This window comes from Chrysochloris asiatica, unplaced genomic scaffold (genome assembly GCF_000296735.1).
Source record: "Chrysochloris asiatica unplaced genomic scaffold, ChrAsi1.0 scaffold00053, whole genome shotgun sequence".
NCBI lineage: Eukaryota > Metazoa > Chordata > Mammalia > Afrosoricida > Chrysochloridae > Chrysochloris > Chrysochloris asiatica.
This window is the reverse complement of record NW_006408571.1, coordinates 18049891-18074012: the sequence shown is the minus strand read 5'-3', so window position 1 is coordinate 18074012 and position 24122 is coordinate 18049891. Positions and strand designations below refer to the sequence as shown.

At 46.3% G+C, this 24122-nt stretch overlaps 1 protein-coding gene across 1 annotated transcript in view; it reads right to left on the bottom strand.

Moving 5' to 3' along the window:
* COL15A1 (collagen, type XV, alpha 1) overlaps positions 1-24122 on the bottom strand; it is a 73427-nt gene that overhangs the window by 39870 nt on the left and 9435 nt on the right. Inside the window, exons 4-9 of the mRNA XM_006863193.1 lie at positions 22583-22721; positions 18040-18156; positions 11769-11905; positions 10237-10395; positions 9361-9507; positions 8709-8849 (exon numbers count right to left, since the gene is read on the bottom strand). Coding sequence (XP_006863255.1) covers positions 8709-8849; positions 9361-9507; positions 10237-10395; positions 11769-11905; positions 18040-18156; positions 22583-22721 — 840 coding nt within the window. The remainder of the gene's footprint in view (positions 1-8708; positions 8850-9360; positions 9508-10236; positions 10396-11768; positions 11906-18039; positions 18157-22582; positions 22722-24122) is intronic.

Sequence of the window (24122 nt, the reverse complement as noted above, 5' to 3'; positions counted from 1 at the left end):
GCTCGGGGCATCACAGTGATGTGTGTGTGTCAGGGGTGGATGGCCAGAGGAGGGATAGGCCATCATTGGAGGCAGAAGTCTGGTTAGGAGAGGAGACACTCGACTCACAGGTATTGGTGACTTACTAGAAGGGGAGAGGCCACCTGCGAAGCTTTCCTGCCTCTCCTGGTGACCAGGTAGATTAGTGCCATCCAAGGGCGGGGGAACCAGGAGGAGGAGCGGGTCTGGGACCGGATATGGAGTCTGAGGAGCCGGTGGGCCCTCAAGGTGCTGGAGGAATGGGCCTTCTCTCCCGAGGCCACAGCAGGGTCTGGCAGGGTGAAAATCCTGAGCTCTGGAAGGTGCTTTGGTGGCTGCCATGACAAGTCTTCAGTCTGCTGCACCCCTGACCCCTGCATATCATGGGTGTGGCAAGCCTGGGTGGGACTCTTCCTGTGGGTGCTGTAGACTCAGTAGCTTCAGGAGAGCCAGGGAGCTCTTCTTTAGCATCACCCAAAAGAGAACCCCTTTTCTTTGCCTAGAAACTCTTTATCTTTAAGACCAGGATCGCACAAACAGAAATAAAGGGATTGTTTGTTCTTCACAGAGATGGCCAACGAAGTGCCTGTCCCACTCAGGTGAGGGAGCCCCCTCTGGTGGATGGAGGGGGTTGAAGGAAGGGACACACCCCCTCTTGTCACCTAGGATTCCCAGCCCCTGCATGGAGGCATTCTCACCCCCATCTTCCCACCAGCCTGTAGCCTTCAACCCAAAACCTCCAAATATTGCTACTTCTTGTGGTGTCGCCAAAAGCATCAGAGTAGCACTATGCTTCTTAGGGGTTTCAGTGGCTGATTTTCTGGAAGTAAATCTTCAGGCCTTTTTCCTGAGGTGCCTCTGGGTGGATTCGAATACCCAACCTTTCAATTAGCAGCAGAGTGTGTAGCGTAGTGGTTACGGACTGGGCTGCGAACAACCACAAGGTCAGCAGTTCGAAACTACCAGCTGTTCCATGGGAGACAGATGAGGCTTTCTGCTCCGTAAAGATTTACAGCCTCGGAAACCCTGTACAGGGTCGCTATGAGTCAGAATCGACTCCACGGCACATAACAACAACAACATGTTAACTGTGCACCACTGAGGGAATCTTTTGTTGTTAAGTGCTGTCGAGTCGGCTCTGACTCCTAGTGATACTGTAGAGTGGGGGGGTGGAGAACATCTGGCCCACAGGCCATAAGGTCCTCGGAATCATTTGGCCTGGCCCTTCCAAGGTAACCACATTTTCAATCATCACATGTGTTGTTACTGTTGTTATTAAGTGCCTTCTAGTTGGTTCCAACTCATAGCAACCCTGTATAGAGTTAGTGAGGAATGGCTGATGAGTTGAGTTCGAACCACTAATCTTATGGTTCAAACCGACATTGCAATCCCGTGCTTATCTTACAGTGCCACACCAGGACTCCAGCCATCACATTGTTGCTGTTGTTAAGTGCCATCAAGTCAGTTCCGACCCATACCAACTCTGGGTAGGGTTTCCAAGGTACGGCTGATGTGCTTGAACCACCGACCTTGTGGTCCAAACCAACCTTGCAGTTTAGCACGTTAACCCACAACACCACACCAGCACTCCTGAAGACTTTACTGGTGGTGGTGGTTCCAACTTATAGTGACCTTATTATATATGGTTTCCAAGCTGTAAATCTTTACGGGAGCAGGAAGTTTCATCTTTCTCCTATGGAACCACTGGTAGTTTTGCAGTCCGACTCGTAACCACTATGTTATGAGACTTCCTAGCCATCACATTGTTGTTGTTGTTAAGTGCCTTCGAGTAGGTTCCGACCCATAGCAACCTTGTATAGGGTTTCCAAGGAGCAGCTGGTGAGCTTGAACTGCCAACCTTGCAGTTCATACAGCTTTGCAATCTGATGCATTAATCCACAGCGCCACACCAGGACTCCCTGCCATCATTATTAGGGGTGAGTTAATTAAATGTTTGATGGAATAAAGCAGGCTCAGTTTTAAGTTGATCATTCATATAGCCTGTGAATGATGTTATAAATTTTGGCAGATAAAAGATTCCCCACCCATTATATAGGGTTTTCAAGGAGCATCTGGTGGGTTTGAACCACCAACCTTGCAATTAGCAGTCCAGTACTTATCCTGCGGCACCATACCAGGCCTCTATAAAGAGTCCTTAATTGCTCATGGGTTGGCCTCGTCAGGGGAACATAACCTCCTGGAGGGCAGGCACTGTGCTGGGTCACCTCAGGACCCCCATAGCTGGTGCTCAGACAATGCTTTTAGAATAGCAGAAGCACCCGTGTGAAAGGAGAGGGAGAGGAGAAAATGAGGACATGCGGGAACCCAGAAAGCATCTGGCTGTCAAGAAGGCTGCCTTCACAATTAAGAGCAATTGGAAACATGACAGGGAAGTCCCCAAAATGTGTGGTATGACATCCCTGCTCATAGTCCCCTGCTTCTCCAGGAACCCTGGTGGAACCTGAAGTCCACTTTCTCCCTGAGGTGATCTACTGAGGTGATCAGAGATGGAGAGGAGGGAGGGAAGCCTGTCTGCTCTGGATTGGGAAGTAGGGCATACCACTCCCTGAGGAGCCCTGGGGGAGCTGGTGAGGGACAGCAGAGGGCTAGGGCTCACTGAGGGAAGATGGCAAGGGTCCACAGTGGCAGCTAAGGTGCTGCCTGTGGCCCAAGCAGGCCCTGGGCAGAACCTCCCAGAATGTGGCGTTCCTGGGGCTGTGGGCATTTGTCTCACTAAGAGAATTTTATCTTTCTGGGAGAAACATCAGACAGAGCCTTTTCATAAACGACTTCCTGTGGGGTAGTCATCTCCATCCCTATCTTACAGATGAAGAAACTGAAGCAAATAAATGGTAAAGAACTTGCCCAAGGTCCTATGGCTAATAAGGTCTGCAGACCTCTGAAACTCTTGTTTGCCCCACACTTTCCCAGGAGGAAAACCAGCGGCCGAGAATGGAGTCCAGACACAGAGGATGAAAGTTAGAAGGAGCCTCCGGTTCCATGTAGAGAAACTGAGGTGTGCAGAGCTCAGGGGATTCAGCCAACATCTTCAGTTGGTCAGGAAAAGAGACCCAGCCAGGTTATATAACTCAATCTGTCTCTAAATAGTTTACATGTTTCTCCCATACTCTCAATATCTTCTCTGCTGGCGCTCAGTCCCTTTGCTGTTCCTAGGACGACCTTGAACAGAATTGACTAAATTAGCCCCAAATAAAGTATCCAGAGTGCTTGACTGAGAGTCTCCAGAACAACCAGAATACAAACCTTTTCTACTTTGGACGCAGCCTGTCCTTTCATTTCCACACGTCCTCCTTGAGTCTAAAACAAGAAGATGCGGTTAGAACTTGGCCACTGTGCTTGGGACGTGGAGCTGCTGAGCTCTGATAACACTGTCTGGCCTGGTGAGTGAGCTGGGGCTTTGCACTGGCTGTGTCCTCTGCACTTGGCAGACACCAGGCTCCCAGGTAACTATTAGCTTAATGACCAGCTGGAAGACCATGGCACCAGAGGTGATACAGACCAGACGATGGTCAACGTTACCCAGAAGTGTTATCTGGAAGCAATCCACAAACACAGATTTCCTCATACCTTCTCTAAACAATTTGAATACAGGTCAGGAACAATGTATGTGCAATCCACAGTTACAAACTGTTGTTGTTAAGTGCATCGAGTTGGTTCTGACTCAGCAATTCTGTATAGGTTTTCCAAGGAGTGGCTAGTGAGTTTGAACTGCCGACCTTATGGTTCAAACTGACCTTGTGGTCCAACGCTTTATCCCATGGGGCCATATCAGGACTTCACCAATCCCCATAAAGCTCATACCATGGGCACCACTTTGTGGCATGCATCAAAATGCCATTATTATTACTGGATTATTATGTTAAAGATATTGTAGAGCATCTGTAAGTGTTTGTTTCATGTTTCCTATGCATAGGACTGTGCACTATATCCTACACACTGAGACAAACGTGTGACTAGCTCACCTTAGATATGAACCATACTTAACTGTTTTGACTTCTATATAAATTCTATACAAATTTGACTAAAAGGCAGATTTAGGAATAGAACTTATTTATAATCCGGGGACTGTCTACTGACCTCATTTGAACCACTGTGGGTTTTGCAGACCAACTTTCTGGCTCATGCTTGACAATGGATGGTTGTGGACAGTGCAAAGCACAAAGGCAGAAAATCTAAAGACTAAAACTCTCATTCACTGGGAGCTATGCAAACTCCAGCAAAGCCCTAGGTCTCTACTGCAACATATGGAGTAATTCTATATAGCTAATTTATTGAGCATGTACTGTGTCTAGGCCAAGCTTTCCATGTATTAACTGAGTTCATCCTTACAATTGCCCAAGAAGTAGGTACTAGATAATGATCACCATTTCATGCATGAGGAAACTGAGACAGGAACGGAGAAGAGATGAATCGAAGATTGCGGCAGAGCCAGGCTCACCCTGGTATCACCCACGATGCTCTACGGCCCAAGGTGAATCTGAGATTCAAAATGTTTCTACAGATATTCCACGGTGGGCATTCTCATGAACCTTTTTACTGTGCTCACGATTCAAGGCATCCATTACATCAAAGTTTCCTGAGAAGGCTCTTAAGTGGAGATGGCTCTTCATAAGTTATGTCCCAGGATGAAATGGTGAAATACTGTGTGCGTTTTTTCTTTCTAGCCTTCTTGAAAATCCCATAAGCCCCCAAAGTGGAAAACTCTACTCTGTAACAAGAACCTAACCACCACCCCCAGTTTTACCATGCTGAAGCAACAACTATGAACATTTAGAATACTTCTAGTCCTTTTGCATGTGCATATTTTGAAATCGTCAAGACCACACAAGACGCACAAGTTTATAACCAGCTTTTTTCACTTAACTTTGTATGGTAAGTATTCCCCCATCATTATCTACTTTTAACAAATACAATTTTAATAATGGCATGCTATTTCATTGTTTGAATATACTTTAATTCTGCGAATCCCTCTATTGTTGGTTAGTTAAATCATGCACAATTTTTCTTTCATTATAGACGATACTGAGATTAACAGCCTTGTACAGGAAGACTGTTTATATATCAGATTATCCCCTTTAGAATCAGTTCCTAGAATAGAAACTTCTGAAACAACAAAATGTAGTTTGTAAGGTTGTTAGTATGAGCACATGTCCTCAAAGAGTTTCCAAGAAAAAGCAAATTCATCTCTGCTCCCATAAGCACAGCCAGGCTCATTAAGCACCAATTTCTCAGAGAAAAGGATACGAAAGGATTTAAGGAAAATCAACCCAGTTTCTTCAACAAATAAGTGGCAAAAAGGTCAAAAAAAAAAAAAAAGGTGAAGGCAAACATAGATTAAAAGAATTAAGAGACATAACAACCCAAATAGAATTGGTTGTTCTTGTTTAGATTCAAACAAACTGTAGCAAGGTGTTTTTAAAAAGCTACCAGGGTATTAGAGGATGTGAAGAACAGAAAACAAAGTTGTTGCCATCAAGTCAATTCCAACTCCTAGTGACCTTCTATGATAGAACACAACTGCATCATGCGGGTTCCATGGCTGTAAATCTTTATGGAAGCAGATTGCCACATCTTTCTTCCAAGGAGCAGCTGGTGGGTTTGAACTGACAACCTTTAGATTAGTAGTTGAGCTCTTAACTACTGCACCACCAGGGCTCCCTTGATTTGAGGGCACCATTGTGAATGACACCACAGGGAGGAAAGGTCCCAGATCAATCTATTAGCAACATATGAAAAAAATGATCAACATATCATCAGTTTGAGATTTATTTTAAGTGATTCTAGTCTTCCTCTTTATTCTAAAAAAAAATAATAATTGGTAGGTAGAACAAATGAAGCAAGATTGACACAATTTTGATAATTATTCAAAGTAAGTGATGGGTGTATGTGGGTATATTATACAGCTCCAAGTCCTTTCGTGTATGTTTTTAAATTTCCATAATACAGTAAGTTGACAAGGAGAACCGGGGCTCTCTAAAGATACTTTGCCAGCCACCTCTGCGTCACTAGGGGAGACTTAGTCTTAGTGTTTTGCATAAACGTGTATCTAAGCCTTGGAAACTCTATACAGGGTAGCTATGAGTTGGAACTGATTCAACGGCACTTAACAACACCACCAACTGTGGGGAGAGGAGCAGAAAAGAAAGGGGACCTTAGTTTAGGGTACCACAGTGAGTGCACTGGAGGCCACAGCCACAGGGCTAGCCACTGAACCCCCTGGGAGCCTGATCCCCAGAACCAGTGTGTCACCTGACTGGTCTGGGATGCGACTCAGACCTCAGCTATTTCAAGCTTCCCAGAGGTCAATAATGTGCAGCCCGGGTTCAAAAGCAGGGCTTTTGTCTCTCTCCCTCCCATAGATGATGACACGGAGGCTCAGGAAACACCCTGAGTGAGTGGCACCCCAGAAATTGGAACCTCAGCTTCCTGGCTGTAGCCACATCATGACGACATCAGAGGTGAAGCTCAGGAGTACCAGCTCTGCGGCCAGGCTGCCTGCGCTCCAATCCCGGCTCTGACCCTTGGAGGAGTGCACCAGTGGGCAGATTACATTATCTCCATTGGTTTCCCTTCCTTCACCTGTCACATGGAGATCCTTCACCTCACACCAGAGAGCAGGGTGTGACCAAATCAGAGAAATCTGGAGCACCGAGTGCTTAAGAAATGCCAGCTCACAGACAGTTTGTTTTCTGTCCCACTTTGACTGTGACTTCCTTGGGGACAGGAACTAGGTCATGTTCATCTAGCCCCAGGTCTGGACTGAAGACCCTGAGTTGAAGCCCCTCTTTGTGAATTTCTCGGTGACAAGAACTAGGTCATGTGCAATTCTGTCTCCAAGTATCTTGACTGAAAGTCGTGAGTTCATGTGCATCAAATCAATGCACAGACAGTTCTAAATAACAAGACCATCAAAAATGGAATCGGCACAATGTGTGATGACCACTGGCTACTGGGGGAGGCCCTTGAGCAATGAGCACTCAGGAATCTTGCTCTCCGACCTCCTGTCCCGTGGGCTCTTCCCTCACTGGTCAAGCCTGGACCCCGTGGCCAACCACATGTCAATAGCTCAAGTCATGACTTTCAAAAAATATGTGACCATGTGTTACTTAGGGGCCTGGTGGGCCCTAGCTGGTCACCAATGGAATATTTTCCTTTAAAAACAGTCACATTTTCCTGGGCCCAGAGTCAGTGACGTGGCCATAGAGGACTCAAGTGGAGAATGGAGCTGCTGGCTGATGGGAAGAGAGGGCATGTGCACAAGAATACCCACACTTGCAGATGTGGGACTGGATGACTGGATGATCAGAGCTCAACCAGGAGAAGAAGGAAGGGGGGACGGGAAGAAGATTGAGCTGATCCAAGCTGATGAACTTGACCTATGCATACGAATGCAGTGACACAAAAGAGGCGATAAATCCTTACAGCAAGAAACATTCCCACCCCCTCCACACACAGAGTAGACAGAGAGGGGCAACTTGGACATTGGATACCCAAATGGGGAGGGAGGGACTACAAAGGCAAGAAGCAACTGGCTTACAAGCCTTCAAGAGGGAACCTAGAGCTAGGGGGCATGGAGGAAGGCAGAATCACCAGTGAGTACTATCCAATTTGTCTAGGTGGAGCTGATGAAATGAAATGCAGATGGGTAACGTGCAATACTGTAGTGAATAATGGTTATCAAGACGGATTGTGAGTGTTGGAAATGCAAGGGTAGATGTTTTGTAGCAAGGAAGAGAGCGATTATTTCTCCAGTCTAGGAGCGGAGGTCTCTGGGACCACCAAAGGATAAGAGCCGAGAACGGGACCCCACCCAGAGAACCGGGGATGCCTGAGATGGAGACAGAGATGATGACAAGGAGGGATGAAGCGGCTGGGGACTTTGGATCCAGAGAGGGAGAGGAACTGTGGGCCAAAGACTGAGGGGGGAGGGTGGAAGGTAAAGCACGGGCTTCTAGGATATGCCCTTTGGTAGGAAGATGAGGCATGGAGGGGATTGGAACCATGGCAATGTAATGATATACAATGGAATGAATATGGAACTGAGGTTCTCTCATGGAAACTATCATATAATTCACAATAAAACATTAAAAAAAAAAAAAAGTCACATTTGAAAAGCCTTTCATTCCCTAATCCCCTCTGAGCACCAGTTCTGAGTTTCTTACCTCTGAAAGACAGAGTTGGGAAACTTCATGTGGTAACCTGTGTGTGTACAGAGCTTTCCAAAGTGCATTCTGCAACCTCACTTCATAGCTGCCCTCTTGGGGAAACTGAAGCCCAGGGCAGTGAAAAGATGTGGTTCAAGGCATTCAGCTGCAGCCCAGAATCAGAGAAACTCATGTTGAGTGGCCACCTCTCTCCACATCCCCACTATGATGCCTGCCAAGCCCCGGCTGTTTTCACACGCATGGGGTGGGAATTGCAGGACATTTCAGGTGGGTCTGACATTTCTGGACAGTCTTCCTGCTGGAAAGGTCTTATTCCAATTAAAGAGGTGGGAGTATAGGACATGGAGCGAGGTCTCCTTATTTCTACTTCTTGGTTTTTCCTCTACACATTGTAATTTCTTTGAGGCCCAGATTCAACACTTTGCAAGTCAAAATGAAAGTCCACCTCTTAGAAGGCAGGGGCAGGTCTCACCCACAATTCTAGCCTTTCTTTCTCTCACTTACCGGAGTGATGTAAAGACTTTCAGGAGTCACTGTAGGTACAGGGAGTGGGGGCCCGCCAGGGGGAGCACTGCTGGACTCTTCTCCCCAGGTGCTGGCAAGGGGCTCCTCGGTTGCTGATGATAAATCTTCATTGCCAAGACCCTGGAAAGAAGACCAACACCAGGAATCGGTCACCTTACCCACAAAGCAATTTGTGCGTGGCTGCCAAGCCCAAATCCAAACCGATTCTGACTCGTAGCTGCCAGAGACTTTAAGAAAGTGTTATTTCTATGACACTAGCCCAATTTCAAAACACATCTTAGCTACAACACTGTCACCCCCAACACAGTCACAGACTCAGCTGAAATACCCATCCACTCCAAGACTCACTTCCCACACTCAGGACTGGGGAGCTCATAGCGTCACCAGTAGCCCCTTCTGGTATTGAGCCACTCTGCCTTTGGGAAGTTTTTCTGGGATGAAAAACCAACTCCTGATTTCCTCTGTCCATTGCATCCTGCTGTCCTCTGAATGGGGCCTACCCACCTACATACCCAACACACAGCTAAGCATTATCTGCCTCTGGGAAGGCCAGCAGCTTCTCCGTCCTGATTCCAGCCTTGTCCATCCTGTGGGTCAGGCTGAGGCAGAGAGGCCACTGGGTGGCACTTACCGTAGCGTCCCCTCCTCTAGGGGTCGCTGTGGGTGTGAGGAGGGCCAGGCTTTCCGTGGGGACCCTGCTGACCTCCTCTTCCTCCTCGGCCGTGCTGAGTAGTAGTACTTCTGCTGCTGTGGTCCCACTTCCTTCATCGTTTGGACCCTGAAACAACACTGACATGGGGACCGTGCCACTTCACCCACACCCCTGGGGCAGGGCCTCCAGGTAGCTGGTGTGCGTCTTCATAGCTCCCCTTCCACTGTTCATCTCAGACCACATCTCAGTCCCACAGCCCAGAGTTCAAATGCACTTCTCAGCCAAGAGCTCATCTGCCTTGGTTTGCACAGCTCCAGGAGCTAGGGGCTCTCCACATGCATAGGCAACCTTTCCACTCAGACAGCTGCTGGCCCAGGTCTGCTTCTATTAAGCTAAGACTTGGTGGAACTGGGGCCTGGCTTTCTCACTCTGAGCAGTGCTGTGCCTTTGAAGAAGGAGGTGGGCAGGGCAGAAGGATGAGGGGAAGAAGGAAGAAGAGGAGCAAGACGAAGAGGAGGTGACGGAGGGAGAGAATGAAGAAGAAGAAGAGGGGCTGGAGGAAGAAGAAAGCAATGAAGACCAAGGCAATGGGGAAGACAATGACAGGGACCACTTTACTACTGAAACAACCATACAACTGCCAAGTGGCCTGCAGAGCACTGCAACCTGAGCCCTCCCACTGCAAAGTAGCCCTGGATGGATATTAGGCCAGAAGAAGTGTCAATGACCCAAAGGCCAGGGCTCCTCTGTTCTCTCACTCAGCAAATATTCACTGAGTGCCTGCCGTTTGCCAGGAATGAAGGCAGTGGCTGCACCGAGCCAAGACTCAACCTCCCAGCCCTCGAAGCTCCTTACTGGAGTAGTCTCATCTCCCAGGTTCTTGGTGGATGTGAAGGGGGTTGGGCCCTGGGTGGGCACACTGTCAGCCTCTGCTTCCCCAGCACTGCTGATAGGCACCTCGGACTCCTCTGCTGTTACTACGGTTACTGCTAAACTTTCTTCATTATCTGAACCCTGGAAAGAAAGACATCAGGAGGGACCACATCATCATTAGACTCAACAGTAACTCTGCCCCATGTTCAGTGGGACATCAGGCAGAAAGGGGGACTCCCAGACACAATGCTGGGTGTGGTCCTTCTCCAGCATCCCCCCAGAGTGGCTCCCCCAGCTCCTGACCCGGAGCCCTGGGAACACACCAGCAAACCCTTCAACTCCCACCCACACTCTGGTTGCAGGGGCCTCTCCTGAGTGTCCAGGGCTTTGTGCAGGACTGAATCCAGGTGCTTGGACTTGGTAGCTCTCTTGTTGGACTTGTCTGTACCCACTGACCACTTCCCCACCACACTCTCCCTGGCCCAGAGCAGTATGGCTTCTATCCTTCCCACATGTCTAAAATTGCTGTCCCCCAGGACACTGGTAGCCAAGTTTACAAATCCTGGACTCACTGGTACTTTAGCAGCATTTATACTGTTGACCTCACCTTTTGTTGTTAGGTGTTGCTGAGTCAATTTTGACTCATAGCGACCACATGCAGCAGAGCAGAACTGCTGAGCGCTCAGAGCAGGATTTTCTAGGATGTAATCTTCGTAGGAGCAGAAAGCCACATCTTTCTTCAGTGGAGCCACTGGATGGGCTCAAACTGCCAACTTTTTCATTAGCAGCCAAGTTCTTAACTGTTGCACCACCAGAGCCCTATTATAAGCTAACTCCATCCCTCTCCCAGATGGCAGACATGACTCCTCAACAGTCACGGTGATCTTTCTAACATTTGTCCTTGTTCAGTAGACCTTGTTTCTGTTGTTAGTGCCACTGAGTCGACTCCAACTCATAACGACCCTGTATAGGGTTTCCGAGGAGCAGCTGGTGGGTTTGAACTGCTGACCTTATGGTTCGCAGTCCAATGCTGATCTGATGGGACCAGACCAGGAGTACTTAGTGGCTCCCATTTCTGCAGAACACTTCCAGGCTCCTTGCCATGGCCTCCAAGGGCTCTCCAGCATCATCTCTCCCTGTCCCTGGCTCACACACAGTGCTAAGGGCGTGGTGAAGGTCTATGGGTCTTCTCAGAGTCATCTTTAAGCCCATAGGCCTTTGCTTCTGCTGGCCCACTTGTCTCTCACCCCCCACCCTGAAGCGCCTCCTTCTGTGACATCCCCTTCTCTGTCCCCAAGGCTGGGTCCAGGGGCTGCTTTTCTGTGCTCCCAGAGTATCCTGTGCCGCTCTTCATGCCCATGTACAACTCTGACCTCAGGAACCTTGTCTAATTTACTGGACATTTACTGTTCATCTCTGGGGATTGCTTGACGGAAGCCTGTGCCTGCTTCAAGTCGAGAGTTACCCCCACACCATGGAGAGAGAGGACATGGAGTGTGCAGTCGGCTACTTACTGAAGTGACCCACTCCCCGGGCTTCTCGGTGGACAGGGAGAGGGCCAGCCCCTCAGTGGGCACACTACCAGCCTCTGTTTCCAAGGTAGTGTTGACGGGCTCCTCGGTCTCCCCAGCTGCTGCTGTTGCTGCTAAACCTTCTTCAGTATGAGGCCCCTGAAAACAAAGCCATCATGAGAGAGCATGTTGTTGAGCCCTGACTGGCGTGTCTCTGCTGGGGAGAACAGCTGTCTGGGTTCCTCTAGCAACTGGCGCATGTGTACTTCCTTTTGCTCAGAGCACTTTGATTTCTGTGACCTGCCTGTAGCCTCACTAGAGTCCAGAATCTCACAGGGATAGGCCATTGACATCAACCTCTGTCTGCACAGTGATGGGGAGCTTGTGTCACCTGTCTCCCTGAAGCAGGACACTTCTACCAAACATTCTTCTCCTCTAAGGGCCCAAGCAGACTTCTAAAAGCAGGTCAAACATGCTTACCCAGGACAGTGTTTTGGAGATGGGCAGGTGGCAATCCCACCCTCCTCAGCCCTCTCCAGACAGAAACTCTGCCTCCTCTCTTTCCTATGATTCAGTGTCCCCTTAAAGATGCACAGACAGATGTTCTCATGGTTCCATGGTGGTGGCTATGTGCCACTAAATCAGTCTGACTCATAGTGAGAACTATACAGGGTTTCCAAGGCTACAAATCTCGTATGGGAGCAGAAACTCTCATCTTTCTCCTGCAGAGTGCATGGTGAAATCTTCCTCCCGTGGAATGGCTGGTAGTTTCGAACTGCTGACCTTGAGGTTAGCAGCTTAACTCGTAACCACTAATATTGCAAGTCAAGGCCTGCATTTTTTCTTCAGTTCTTTCACCTGGATAAATTCTGAGTATGTTCTTCCCTTTTGGTTTTCTAACTCCAGGTCTTTGCCCATTTCCTTATAATACTTGACTTTGCCTTCTTGATCTGTTCTTTGAAATTTTCTCTTCAACTCTTCTACCTCCTCACTTCTTCCTTTTGCTTTAGTATTGCTACACTGGAGAGCAAGTTTCAGAATATCTTCTGACATCCATTTTAGTCTTTTCCTTCTTTCTTGTCTTCTTAAAAACCATTTCCTTTCTTTATGTATGATGTTCTTGAAGTCATCCCACAACTCATTAGAGTCTACTGCACCAAATCTGTTCTTGAGATTATTTCTAAATTTAGGTGGAATATGTTCAGAGTCATATTTTGGCTCTCCTAGACTTGTTTTAATTTTCTTCAGCTTCAGCCTGAACTTTGCATATGAGCAATTGGTGGTCTGTCCCACAGTCTGCCCCTGACCTTCTTTTGGCTGGTGATATGGAGCTTTTCCACCCTCTCTTCCCACAGATATAGACAATTTGATTTCTGTGTATTCCATCCGGTGAGGTCCATGCGTATAGTTGTCTTTTATGTTGTTTAAAAAAGGTATTTGCAATGAATAAATCATACAAAATTCCAACATTCAATCTCCAGCATCATTTCTGCAACATTTCTACATATTTTCCAACTGCGGATCCTTCCTCTTAGTTTCCAAATTTCACCTTTCAATCACCAGTAATTATCACTGCATCTTGATTGCATGTTTGATCAATTTCAGACTGAAGAAGTTGGTAAATTCTTCAATTTCATCGCTACTGGCTTCAGTGTTTGGTGGTTTTCCTTCTTGTTGTTAAGTGCCTCAAGTCAGTTCTGATTCATATCTACTCTGTATAGGGTTTCCAAGGAGCACCTGGTGAGCTTGAACTGCCAACCTTGCTGTTAGCAGTCTAATGCTTACCCTACAGCACCACACCAGGACTCCTGTTTTCCTTATGCTGTTGTTGTAAGTGCTTTCGACTAAGTTCCGATGCATAGCAACCCTGTAAGGGTTTCCAAGGAGTGGCCAGTGAGCGTGAACCTCTGACCTTGCAGTTCAAGCTGACTTTGCAGTCCAGCACATTAACCTACAGTGCCACACCAGGACCACGGATATTATCCTCTCACAGAAAACATTGTACTTCAAGATAGATCTTGAAATGTTCTTTTTGATGATGAATGCAACACTATTCCTCTTCAATTTGTCATTCCTGACATAGTAAACTATATGATTGTCACATTCAAAAGAAGATGGAAGAAACGCACAGTCACTGTATCCAAAACAAATGGTTGATGTTCAACTATTTCAAAAGGTTGCATATGATCAAGAGCCAATGGTACTGAAGGAAGAAGTCCAATATGCACTGAAGGCACTGGCAAAGAACAAGGCTTCAGGAATTGGTGGAATACAAATTGAAATCTTTCAACAAACTGATACAGCACTGGAGGTGCTCACTCATCTATACCAAGAAATTTGGAAGACAGCTACCTGTCCAAACTGATTGGAAGAAATCCATAATTTTGTTCATTCCAAAGAGAGGTGTCCTATGGAATGTGGAAATCATTGGACAATATTATAATATTGTTGCTGCTGCTGTTGTTGTTGTTAAGTGCCGTCAAGTCGGTTCCAACTCATAGTGACCCTGTATAGAGTTTCCAAAGAGTAGCTGGTGAGCTTGAACCTACGACCTTGCAGTTCAACCCAAACTTGCTGTCTAGCGCATTAGCCTGCAACACCACATTACACACAAGTAAAATTTTGCTAAAGATAATTCAAAAATGGCCTTAACAGTACATTTACTGAGAGCTATCAGAGATTCAAGCCGGATTTAGATGAGGATGTGGAACAAGGCACATCACTGCTGACATCGACTGGATCTTGGCAGATAGCAGAGAAAACCAGAAAAATGTTTACTTGTGCTTTATTGACTATGCAAAGACTTTTGACTGTGTGGATCATGATAAGCTATGGATACCATCGGGAAGAATGGATATCCCAGAACATTTAACTGTGTTTCTTAGGAACCTATACATAGACCACGAGGCAATTGTTAGAACTAAACAAGGGGACACTGAATGGTTTAAAATCAGGAAAGGTGTGCGCCAGGGTTATATTTTTTCACTATATTTATTCAATCTGTATGCTGAGCACATAATACAAGAAGCTGGATTATCTCAAGAAGAATGTAGTGTCAAGATTGGTGGAAGACTCATTAACAATCTGTGATATGCAGATGATTCAACCTGGCTTGCTGAAAATGAAGAGAAATTAAAATACTGATTAAGATCAAAGACTACAACCTTCAGTACGGGTTGTACCTCAGTGCAAAGAAAACAAAAATTCTCATCATTAGACCAATAATTTACATCATGATAAATGGATAAAACATGGAGGTTGTCAAAGATTTTGCTTGGCTCTACTATCAACACTCATGGAAGTATCAGTCAAAAATTAAAGGGCGTATTGCATCAGGTAGATGTGCTGCACAAGACCTCTTCAAAGTGTTCAAGAGCAAAGATATTAGTTTAAGGACTAAGGTGTGCCTGACCCAACCCATGGTATTTTCAACAGCCTCATATGTGTGTGAAAGTTGGACAATGAATAAGGAAGGAAGACCATAGAAGAATTGATGCTTCTGAGTTTTGGTGTTGGAGAAGAATATTAAAAGTACTATGGACTAGCTGATGTGAAGTGAGAGGAGATGCACAAGAATACCTAAACTTGTAGGTAATATCCATATGACCTAGCATGATGGCCTGATGATCAGAATTCAACTAGAGGAAGATTTAAAAAAAATTTTTTAATAAAGGAAATCAGGGTAAATTGCTACAATTTTATGAATTTGACCTATACTTAAGGATGTAGTAGCTCAAAATACCAACTGAGAGAGAAGGAGTCTTTACTCAAGCATCAATCCTATCCTCTCTATATTCAGGGTTGACAGGGACAGGCAATTTAGACAGTATCTACCTAAAATGGGAGGGTTATAAAGACACAAAGTGACTGGCTTACAAGTTTTTAAGAGGGAGTTTAGTTTCAGAGTGTGGAGGGGAGGGTGGAATCCCCACTGAATAGTTTTCATCTTGTCTAGATGGGTCTGGTAAAAGGAGATGGGGATATGATTCTTATGATTCAATAGTGAATTATTATTATCATGACTAATTACCATTGTCACAACGGTAAAGGCAGAAGTTTTGTTAACAAAAAGGGGAGAGTAACTAATCTTACAGTCCAGGAACAGAGGACCCTAGGACCATCAAGGGAGAAGAGCACAAGCGGAATGCGAGACCTTATCCAGAGAAGAAACGATACCAGAGATGGAGGCAAAGATGAGGGCATAGAGAGATAGAGCAGCTGAGGACTCTAGACTCATGGAAGAAGAAATACTGTTTGCTGGTGGCCAGGAGACAGGCTTTCAGAACGTGCCCTTTCGTTGCTTAAATGATTATAGATTCCTGAGTGCTTTTGTGTATATCCCCAAAACAAACAAAACAAAAGAGAGGGAAGAGAAGCAAATAATGTTGAATGAAGACGCACAGAGGCAACTGTAATCTTTGCAATGAAATGATGAGTGTAAAACTGATGTTCTCCCATGTAAACTATCACTCAACTCACAATTAAAAAAAAAAAAAGTCCATAGATTTTCAGAAAAACAAACAAATCTGTTCTGAAAGAAGTATATCAGAATGTTCTTTAGAAACCAGGATGGCGAGACTATGTCTCTCATATTTTGGACATATGATCAGGTGGGACTAATCCCCAGAGAAGGACATCATCTTTGGTACAGCGAAGGGTCAGTGAAAAATAGGCAGACCTCCAACAAGATGGGTTGGCACGTGGCGGCAGCAATGGGCTGAAGCGTAACCATTGTGAGGATGGCACAGAACCAAGCAGGACTTTGTTCTGTAATGCACAGTGTTGTTATGAGTCAGATGGACTCAATGGCACCTACCAACAGGGACTGGCATCTGACTCTCTCCAGGGAAAGATAAAAGGCAAAACGCAGGAAGCCACTTAGATCCAGAGCAAAGAAGGAGCGATGGGTCTGCCTTGCAGTTTCTTTATTGGGATGGATGGGACAAGACTCCTCCGAAGGGAGCGGCTAAGGACATCTTGAAACAAACTTTAACGAAAATGACCATCTAGCCAAAGTCTAGTTGGATTTTTCAAACATGACCAACAGTGGGGTGGGAACCCAGGCAGAAGTCACAAGCTCTGCAATGGAACTATTATCCTAGATCCCTGCAGGAGGGCTTCCAAGGAGTCACAAAAACCCCATGAGAGAAAATTACAGCAAGGAACCAGATCACAATTTCACGAGCCAGGTAAAACTGTGCTTCTTTCCCCGGTCCTTTCTCTGGTGCACAAGCCCCTGAACATGTTAAAAGCTGCTGCTAGGGGTGGGGGTGGGAGGTGGGTGGATGAACGGAAGAAGAGAAAGAAGAAAGGGATCAGAGAGGAAGCCGCTAACCACCTTCCTCGGTGCAGGTTCCTGGCCTCTGTTGGCCTGCATGAGGGAAGGAAGAGCTATATTTGTGTTTTTGTTGAATTTATGATATTTTACTGGACGTGGCTGGACTTTTTAAACACTTGTGAAAATAGACTGTCTTCTGGAGAGCTAGGAGACTGAGTTTCCATCACGGGACAAGGAAAGAAAGAGCTGACACTCTGGGTTGTTAGCAAGGGCCATTGTGACAAAAGCAAACCTGCTTGAAGTTTGCAACCCACTGTGTCCAGCATTTCAGAGACTGGCTTTGTAGGAGTCAAAACCCACTAGCAAAGAGCAGGCACACTTTCGGCTAATTTGGTTCTGGATTGAAGGGGCTTAAAGGACTGAAGGGAGTCCTGGTGTGGCACTGAGGGCTAATACTCGGGACTGAAAAGCCACTTTGAACCACAAGGTAGGCAGTTCGAGCTCACCAGCTGCTCCTTGGAGATCCAATACAGAGTCGCTATGGGTCGGAACCAACTTGATGGCACTTAACAACAACTAAAGGGCTGGAGAAGATGCTCTATCTTCACAATAGGGCGGAGGGAGTGGTTACCTGGGAGAGCAGAGATATAAGGTCGAGCTGTATCTCCTCCCTGGGTCCGGGACTCGCACTGTCTCTGTACCATGAGGAAGGAGGCATCCTCCATGCCTGGCACTAAAACCCTTCTGGTTCTCTTTTGTAAAGTGCCGTCGAGTCGATTCTGACTCATAGTGACCCTGTATAGGGTTTCCAAGGAGTGGCTGGTAAGTTTGAACTGCTTACCTTGCAGTTCAGATCGACTTGCAGTCCAGTGCTTATCCTACAGCACCACACCAGGACTCCTCTTGGTTCTCTAGATACCCAGTAAAATTCACCACCCGGTTTGAAATAAGTCGACACATTTACCACTGATTTAGTGAATGAAATTCACCATTTACTTACCTTTTCTTTCACGACACCAAGGAAGGCCCCATCACCTGAACCATTGTCTGCTATGGGGCCACCGTCAACAGTGGGAACCCCATCCAGTGTGTCATTCAGGATCTCCCCAGACCCTACAAGGAGAAGACATTTTCTAGTTAGTAGCTACAATTTGAATTATTGAAAAAGAATATGTATCTCATTACGTACAGGCTTGGAAACATGTCCACTATATAGGATTAGAAGGGGGTGGGGCATAAAAACAATGTAAAAATGTAGCATTGTTGGTGAGTCAGATCGTGGGCTCTGGCCTCAACTTTGGGGCTTAAATCCCACTTTGCTACTTAAGAGGAACATGCTCTGTGGCAGTCGCTTAACCAGTGCCTCAGGAAAGGGGATAATAATCACTCCTACCCCACAGGGTTGTGATGTGTTATAAGAATTAAACAGGGAAATACAGAAAAAATATGGAAGACAGTTCCTGGAATGTAGCAAGTAACCGATGAATGTTAATTAACTATGTTGTTGTTGTTATGTGCCGTGGAGTCGGTTCTGACTCATAGTGACCCTGTACAGGGTTTCCAAGGCTGTAAATCTTTACAGGAGCAGAAAGCCTCATCTTTCTCCCTCAAAACAGCTGGTAGTTTCGAACTGCTGACCGTGAGATTAGCAGCCCAATTCGTAACCACTACGCTACCAGAATGCCTTTAATTAACTGTATTACTCCTTATTTATCAACTATCTCATTATCCAACACTTCACGTTTATGACAATGGTAAAAAATCTACTAGCTTACTATTTTGTACATTAATGACATATCACTCCATCCTCTACAGACTAGGAGTGGAGGAAGTAGAAGAAACAATACCTTTTGGATCTGACAATTTTGTATTGATTGAATGTTTCCTACCAGCACATGTATGTTTTTCAACTTAACAAACTAATGGAGTCCTAAAGCAATGACAAAGCAATGACATGAACATAATTGCATGCCTGTTGGGAGCTAGGCCTTGGGCTAAGCCTGTTCCGTGCCCTCTCTTATTGAATCCTCCCACTAGGAAATCCGTCCCACTTGGAAGGACCCATCCCACCACCTGGCTGCCAATAGGGCTGAGTCAGGATGGGAACCAGATGCAACATTTGTGAGGATGGCATTGGACCAGGCAGTGTTTCCTTCTGTTGTGCCATAGGGTCACTGTGAGTTGGAGCCGACTCAAAGGCACCTAACAACAACAGGAAGGATGGGAACCCACGCTTTCAACCACCACCCTGTCACCACATGACATGCGTGTCCCACTCTGATCTGCACGTTCACACATTGTTACTATTAACCCCATTTTGCAGAGGGGGAATGAGGTTCCACAAAGGAGCTCTGGTAGCGTAGTGGTTACGAATCGGGCTGCGAACCTTAAGGTCAGTGGTTTGAAACTACCAGCTGCTCCGCGGGAGAAAGATGAGGCTTTCTACTCCCGTAAAGATTTACACCCCTTGGAAACCCTGTACTGGGTCGCTATGGGTCGGAACCGACTCGATGGCACTTAACAACAACAAGAGTCAGTAGTTGGGAGGGGCACTGAAGCCAGGTCAGCCTGTTCCGATTCTGAGCCCTTTCCATGTATGCTGGGCTCATGCATGTCCCACAGTAAGAACAACGTCCTTGTTGTTAAGTGCCATTGAGTCGATTCCGACCTATACCGACCCTGTATAGGGTTTCCAAGGAGCAGCTGTTGAGCTTGAACCGCCAACCTTGCAGTTCAAACGGCTTTGTAGTCTGGCGCATTAACAAACTGTCTGTCCCTCACCATCCTCTCTCATCCTCTGTTCTGACCTCTGGAAGAGGCAGCGCAAGCAGCCGGCAGGACCCTGGCCTCTGTGTCCCCTTGTTAGCCTGGAAGGGGAGGGAGGGCGCGGCACATTGCCAGGGAAGCTTGGAGTAAAATCAGGGGCTTTCCCTAGCTAGAGGCCAGGCTTGGGCTCCGCCCCTTTTCCTTCACCATCTGGGCTGTTCACCCAGCATGAAGAAAGGGAACAATTTAGGAGCTCCATTGTTTCTGCTCCGCCTTTTATCTGACAGATAAAGACGCCTGGCTGATCCCAGCAGTGTTGGGGGCTGGATACCAGCGTGCTTTGGGAACTTCTTCCTTTGCATGTACCCCTCAGTCTAGGAGAGGCCCCATGACTTTTGACTGTCTTTTGGAGATCCTAATTCATCTCCTGGAAGAGCACACAATTTGGAAACCACTTCCACATCCAGGCCACCACCAGTCCTCTCATCAGGTCGGGAGCCAGACAGATAAGGAATATGAGATTTGGAAATGGGAAGCAGCTTGCCCCAGTCCAGGCGACCAATAGGTGGCTTAGCTGGGACTCCTCCCAAACCCCTTGTTATTGGCCCTGCAGTCTTTCCACAGCAAAACCCTGGCTCCTTGGATTTATGATGACTTTATTAAATTATTATAAATCTTCCTCCATTCAGTACTGTATACCTTCTCTCTCCCATGGCCTCCCAAGATTAGATTTTAAATAACATTCATTTTCTGATGGCAGAAAAAATTAATAGCATGTTTATTACGGAAAACTTGCAAAATACAGAAGTACAACAAAGCAAATAAAAACCACCCATAACCCTGCCATTCAGAGATAACTGCTTACATTTTGGTGTATCTTATTCTAATATGCACATACACACAAACATCATTCTCTAAAAACAAAAACAAAAACCCCAGCTGTGAAGTCAATTTTGACTCATGGTGACCCCATGTGTGTCAGAGTAGAACTGTACTCCCTAGGGTTTTCAATGACTGATTTTTTCAGAAGTAGATTTCCAGGTCTTTCTTCCTCACACTCTATGTTCTTGTGTGTCACTGAGTTGATTCTGACTCATGACCCTATAAGACGGAGCAAAGCTGACTCATAGAGTTTCTTAGGAGCTCTGGTAGTGTAGTGGTTACGAATCGGGCTGCGAACCTTAATATCCAGCAGTTCAAAACTACCAGCTGTTCTGCGGGAGAAAGATGAGGCTTTCTGCTCCCATAAAGATGTACAGCCTCGGAAAACCTGTACAGGGTGGCTATGGGTTGGAACCGACTCGATGGCACATGACAACAACAACAACCTTAAAAGGAGTACATCACCAGGTCATGGCTCTTTCAGAGCAGCTGGTGGGTTTGAACCACTGAACTTCCAATTAACAGCAGCATGTATGTTGTTGTAGTGAAGTGCCATCAAGTCAGTTCTAACTCATAGTGACCTTGTGTAGGGTTTCCAAGGAGTGGCTGGTGAATTTGAACTGCCATCCTTGTGGTTAGCAGTCCAGTGTTTATCCTATAACACCATACCAGAACTCTATAGATATAAACAACATATATAAAACTAGACTCATAGCAAATATACAGTTTTGAATTCTGTTTCCTTGGGGGGAATATATCATAATTAATACCATGAGGTCATTAAATATTCTTCTATATCATCCATTTTAGGAGTGCATATATTAATGAGTCCTGGTGTGGTGCTGTAGGATAATGTACTGAATCACAAGGTCTGTTTGAACTGCAAGGTCAGCGGTTCAAACCCACCAGTTGCTCCTTGGAAACCCTATACAGAGTCACTATAAGTTGGAACCAACTCAATGGTAATTAACAACAACATATGAATGAGATCAAATTTCCCCAGTCAATCACTACTGTGGGTGCTTTGGGTTACTTTGCTAACAGGAGCAGTGCTGCCCCTAAATCTGGTGTGGCTGTAACTCTGTCCCTCTGAGGAAAGGTCAAAAGCACAGGGTGACCTCGGGCCTTGAGCACATGGCTTCTGGGGAACAAAGTCTGATCTTGGACCCTTCCTTGAAAGTGGAGGAGCAAGGGGCAAAGGTGAGAGGCCTGGATGGGCAGCCAAAAGGCCAGTGTACCTGCCCAGGCCTGTGGGGTGACTTTAGCAGTCCCACCCCTCTCTAAGCATCAATTTCCCCATGTGTACCACTAAGGAACTTTGATGACCTGATCCTCCGCGAATCAGGCAGCTTATGGACGAAGCTAGAAAGAGTCAGGACTGTGGAGCCAACTCACTGGCTGTATGAAGTGTGGACACATCATGTAACCTTTCTGAATGATGCTTCTGGTAATGGTCGACTGGCAAAATTCTCGTTCCCATACAGGAGACCTGGGTTGGGTTTCCAGTCAAAACTCCTCAAGTACAGCCACCACTCTCTGTCGGGGGAAATGTGTGTGTTGCTCTGATCCTGAAGAAGTTTCAGTAGTGCTTCCAGACTAAGATTAGGAAGAAAGGCCTGACCGTCTACTTGTAGATATCAGTGAGTGAAATCCCTCTGAATGACATCAGTCAGCTCTCACTGTGCATGGGGCTACCGTGTACAGTAACAACCACCACCACATACCCTCGGTGAGCTACTTCTGTCACTGGAATGAAGATGACAGCAATTCCTTCCTTAAAGGGCTGAGGGGAACGTGAAATGAGATGCTGTATGTTACACACATGGCTCAGGCTGGACGACAGGACACTCAGTGAAAAGCCACTGCCTAGGAACGCACACCCCAGACTTGCCTTGCTCGGAGATGCTGTGCACAATAACGCTCAGGTTGGCGGCTTCCTCAGATACAGGTTCACCAGAAAGCTCTGCATCCTCAGAAGGAGGGAATGGAGTTGGAGGTGTGTTTATAGGTTCTACTTCTGCTTCTCCAGGCTGAAGGGTGGAAATGAGATCCGAAAGATTCAGTGGGCAGTAAAGCAGAAGAAAATGGCGGCAAAAACATGTGCTGATGAGACAAGAAAACCTAGACCCGCCTGTTGGTACCTAGGCAGTCATGGAGCCCGCTGGTGATGCTAGAGGTGGTTAATAAATTCTGTTCTGATCACAGCAAGATTCTGTGAATCTCAGCTGAGCTCTTTGAACACAGAGTCCACAGTCTGTGATCCCTACATCCCAGCTGGCCCCGATGGGAGGCTCAGTAAAGAGCTGTGAGATGAGGGAATGAGTCAGGGAGCACTCCGTGGAGTTGGTTCTGACTCACAGCGACCCATAGAGAGTTTCCAAGGAGCAGCTGGTGGGTTTGGACCATCTACCTTTTGGTTAGCAGCCCAGTGCATATCCTACACTGGCATACAAGGTCTCTATAACCTCTGTGTAAACCCATCCCAGGTGTGCACTAACCATGGACATGGAGATGGGTTCTTCCCAAGGAAACTTCATCATCGGCATAGCTTTTCCAAGGCCAGTCAATGCCAACCAACTTTAACAACTAGGGGAGAAAATTCAGCCAATTTTCTCACAGAGCATGTCTGGAAACTACAGCGGAATCTTGAGAAGGGCAACAAAGGTTGTCACATCACCCCAGACCCAGGATACAGGAAGCAGTTCAAGAGACCCAGGGCTGGGCAATACTCAAGTAATCTTATCACTTACTAGCTTGAGGGACTGAGCTGAGCAGTGAGTGGAAGGACCCTCCTGACCATTGTTGAACTTGTGCTGTGAGCAAGAAATATAACTTTGTCTTGTTAAGACAGTAAGATTTCAGGGTTAGTTTGTTACTGCAGTATAACCTACCCATTCTGACTAATCATAGCAAATGATTTCTTTAATGTCAGAATTTAGCATACAGTGACTCACAGCGAGGATGCTTAGGGCTTAAGGGTTCCGTTCTTACAGTCAGAGATGGATCTTATGTTGGACAAGTCATGTAACCTCATTGGGTTTCACTTTCTTCCCATAACATGGGGACAATAATAACTACTCACAGGGTAGAAAGTGCCTGGAAGTACTCAGCACAATACCTGAACCCCCAAAATGGTAGCTTTAATTAACACCCCTGCTGTTAAGTGCTGTTAAGTCCATTCTGACTCAGAGCAACCTTGTATAGGGTTTCCAAGGCTGTAAATCTTTGCAAGACAGAAAACCTCATCTTCCCCCAATGAGTAGCTGGTGGGCTTGAACCATCAACACATGGTTTATAGTCCAGTGCTTATGAACACCATTAGAATTTTAACAGTCTAGAAAGAACAAGTCCTTGACAGTAGTTTTCTCTAGAGTTGATAGGAAAGGCGATTGCTTTATCCTTTTGCTCATCAACACTTGTAAAATTCTTAA